General features: G+C 61.8%; 1 protein-coding gene across 1 annotated transcript; it reads left to right on the top strand.

Annotated features, from left to right (window-relative positions):
• The first annotated feature begins 1,117 nt into the window (after positions 1–1,117).
• Positions 1,118–3,345, top strand: NOG (noggin). The gene has a single exon (XM_082706785.1). The coding sequence runs from the start codon at positions 1,964–1,966 to the stop codon at positions 2,660–2,662; it is 699 nt and encodes a 232-aa protein (XP_082562911.1). The 5' UTR covers positions 1,118–1,963; the 3' UTR covers positions 2,663–3,345.
• The last annotated feature ends 378 nt before the right edge of the window (positions 3,346–3,723 follow it).

Here is a 3,723-nt window from a genome sequence, read left to right as displayed (position 1 = left end):
AAAAGTGACTTGTCTGGGGTCAACATATGAGGGCAGATCCCACGCAGGACTCGGGGCCCCCTACTGCCAGTTCACCTTTCTTAAGTTTTAGGTCTCCACTCTTGCCCACTGAGGCCGATTTAGCGGAAGCAAAAGGTGCAGTATATTCTTGTGACATTTGGGGGGCATCCAGAGGAATCTAAGGAAGTTTGTTTACACTGAGGGCCTGAAGAGCTTGGAGAGAACCGACGGAACCAGGACAGGCCCAGCAGCGCGCTCACGGACGCAAACACACGCACACACGCACGTCCACACAATGACACCGACACAGAAGCAGAAGCTGGGTAGGGCAGGGTGGACAGCAGATGAACCCACCTCACAGGGCCGCCCCCACCAGCGCCAAGTGCAGGACTTGCTGGGCGCCACCAGAGGGCGCGCCGCCCCCAGGGAGCCAAGCAGCAGCCGCGCGGAACCCGGCAAGCTAGGGGAGCCGCAGGCGAGCCGGACGCGCCCCTGCAGCTCCGCCACTCAGGGTGCAGGACCCGGCCAAGAGGAGGAGGGTGAGGAGCGGACCCCCCTCGTGGGCCCGAGTAACAGACGTGCAGGAGTGCTTCCTAGGAATTAAATCACGCTGCGGAACGCTGCGGCTCTCGGAGTCCTCCTGCTCCAAGTGTGTCTGTGGGTGTCTAGTGTGTGTGTGTTTAGTGTGTGTGTTGTGTGTGTGTGTACGCCCTGGGGGGAGGGGACTTAGACCAAGCTTGGGAGAGAGGAAGGCGAGACGCGCCCGGGGAAAAAGGTCCATGCACATGGAGAAATTCCTTGCGCAGGACTGCGCGAAGAAACGAGCCCCCAGCACCTCCCCGCTGCTCCCCTCCCAGTGCAAAGCACCCAGCTAGTGAGAACCCTCACAGTCCCACCTCGAGCACCCCCCAAAACCGGCCCTTGCACCCTCCAGCCCGGCTCCAGCGCCGCCGAGAGCTTTCCCCAGGACTGGCCCTGGCGGGGCGCCTAGAGCCCCAGTTGCATTGCTCCAGGAGAAAGGAGGGGGGCGGTGCATTTTGCAGGAGGAGGAGAAGGGGGGTGGGTGGTGGGGGAGAGAGAAAATTGCGCGGAGACCTGCCAAGCGCCACCGCCGCCGCCACCGCCGCTGCCGCCGCCGCCGCCGCCGCCGCCGCCGCCTGTGAGCTCCGGCGGGCAGCCGGACTGTCGGCTTCCCGGGGCATCTGGGTCCGGCGGGGCACAGCCCTGGGCGCTGCCGAAGCCGCCGCCGCGGCGAGTGCAGGCGGCTTCCCCCAGAGCCTGTGCTGCTCCAGCTCCTCGGGGGTGGAGAAGTGGGGGGTGGGGTTGTTGTTTGGGGGGAAGAAGGGGGAGGGGGCAACGCCAAGAGAGTCAGTGGTTTCCATGGTGATGGAGCTGAAAGTGCAGGAAATTTAAAGGCTTGGACCCTGCGAGACAGACAAACCGGTGCCAACGTGCGCGGACGCCGCCGCCGCCGCCGCCGCTGGAGTCCGCCGGGCAGAGCCGGCCGCGGAGCCCCGAGCAGGCGGAGGGAAGTGCCCCTAGGACCCGCTGGGCCAGCGGCGCTGCACAGAGCGGCAGGACGACGAGCAGCAAGAGGAGGAGGAGGGGAGAGCGGCTCGTCCACGCGCCCTGCACCGCCGCCGGCCCGGGAAGGCAGCGAGGAACCGGCGCCCCCCGCGCCCGCCGTCGCCCTGGAGTAATTTCGGATGCCCCGCCGCGGCCGCCTGCCCGAATAGACCCGGGAGAGGAGTTGCGACCAACTTGTGTGCCTTCTTTCCGCCCCGGTGGGAGCCGGCGCTGCGCGAAGGGCTCTCCCGGCGACTCATGCTGCCGGCCCTGCGCCTGCCCAGCCTCGGGTGAGCCGCCTCCGGAGAGACGGGGGAGCGCTGCGGCGCCGCGGGCTCGGCGTGCTCTCCTCCGGGGACGCGGGACGAAGCAGCAGCCCCGGGCGCGCGCCGGAGGCATGGAGCGCTGCCCCAGCCTGGGGGTCACCCTCTACGCCCTGGTGGTGGTCCTGGGGCTGCGGGCGGCACCGGCCGGCGGCCAGCACTATCTCCACATCCGCCCGGCTCCCAGCGACAACCTGCCCCTGGTGGACCTCATCGAACACCCGGACCCTATCTTTGACCCCAAAGAGAAGGATCTGAACGAGACGCTGTTGCGCTCGCTGCTCGGGGGCCACTACGACCCGGGCTTCATGGCCACCTCGCCCCCCGAGGACCGGCCCGGTGGGGGCGGGGGGGCAGCCGCGGGCGCCGAGGACCTGGCGGAGCTGGACCAGCTGCTGCGGCAGCGGCCGTCGGGGGCCATGCCGAGCGAGATCAAAGGGCTGGAGTTCTCTGAGGGCTTGGCCCCGGGCAAGAAGCAGCGCCTGAGCAAGAAGCTGCGGAGGAAGTTACAGATGTGGCTGTGGTCGCAGACCTTCTGCCCGGTGTTGTACGCGTGGAACGACCTGGGCAGCCGCTTTTGGCCGCGCTACGTGAAGGTGGGCAGCTGCTTCAGTAAGCGCTCGTGCTCCGTGCCCGAGGGCATGGTGTGCAAGCCGTCCAAGTCTGTGCACCTCACTGTGCTGCGGTGGCGCTGTCAGCGGCGCGGGGGCCAGCGCTGCGGCTGGATTCCCATCCAGTACCCCATCATTTCCGAGTGCAAGTGCTCATGCTAGAACTCGGGGTTCCCTTCCAGCACCCGGACAATTGATGGAACCCCACTGACGCCCTCCCCCCGCCCCCCGCACCGTCTCCAACCAGTTCCACCACCCTCTCGCGAGGGGATTCAATGAACTTTTTTTCCTTTCTGGCTACAGAGACCTAGCTTTCTGGTTCATGTAATGCACTGTTTAACTGTGTAGGAATGTATATGTGTGTGTATATACGGTCCCAGTTTTAATTTACTTATTAAAAGGTCAGTATTATACGTTAAAAGTTACCGGCTTCTACTGTATTTTTAAAAAAAAATAAGCAAAAGGAAAAAAAAAAGAACAGAGCAAAGAGAGACTTATTCTGGTTGTCGCTAATAATGTTAACCTGCTATTTATATTCCAGTGCCCTTCGCATGGCGAAGCAGGGGGGAAAAGTTATTTTTTCTTAAAGTACAAAGAGAGGGGAGAACTTTTGTAGAAGGACTTTTAAAAAGCTATTTTCCATTCTTCGGAAAGTGTTTTGGTTTTCCTTGGACCTCGAAGAAGCTATAGAGTTCAATGTTATTTTACAGTTATTGTAAATATAGAGAACAAATGGAATGACTAATCATTGTAAATTAAGAGTATCTGCTATTTATTCTTTATAATATCCCGTGTAGTAAATGAGAAAGAAGTGCAGAGCAGGATTAAAGAAAACCACTAAAATCGACTGCGCTCGACACTGCGATTCTCTGTGTTGGTGATTGATGGGGGGTGTGGGGGCTGGAAGGGGCGGGTAGGGGTGCCGCTGTGCTTACGTTGCCTGTTGGGAGAAGGGGCTCATCTCCTCTTCTGGTGTGATGGAGATGACCGCTCAGTTTTTCACGGGGGGCGGGGGGGTTATTCTCAAACCCCTCACTCGAACATCACGTGGCCTTCGCCCAGTCTCCCGTCTTTTTCTCCCTATGTCACCAAAGCTCCGGCCAGTCCTGACCTCGACACCCAGCCGGCCCCCTGGAGCTGACCCCAGGCTGGGCCAAGGGGCGGTGGTGGGGGGGGTAGAGGGAGGGTGGGCGGCCCCTTTGTCCTGCCTGACAGGCCCTTCA

Source organism: Mustela nivalis (assembly GCF_964662115.1).
Source record: "Mustela nivalis genome assembly, chromosome: 17".
In the NCBI taxonomy this organism is placed as follows: Eukaryota; Metazoa; Chordata; class Mammalia; order Carnivora; family Mustelidae; genus Mustela; species Mustela nivalis.
The sequence above is the reverse complement of the archived record's forward strand: the minus strand, read 5'-3'. Positions and strand labels throughout refer to the sequence as shown.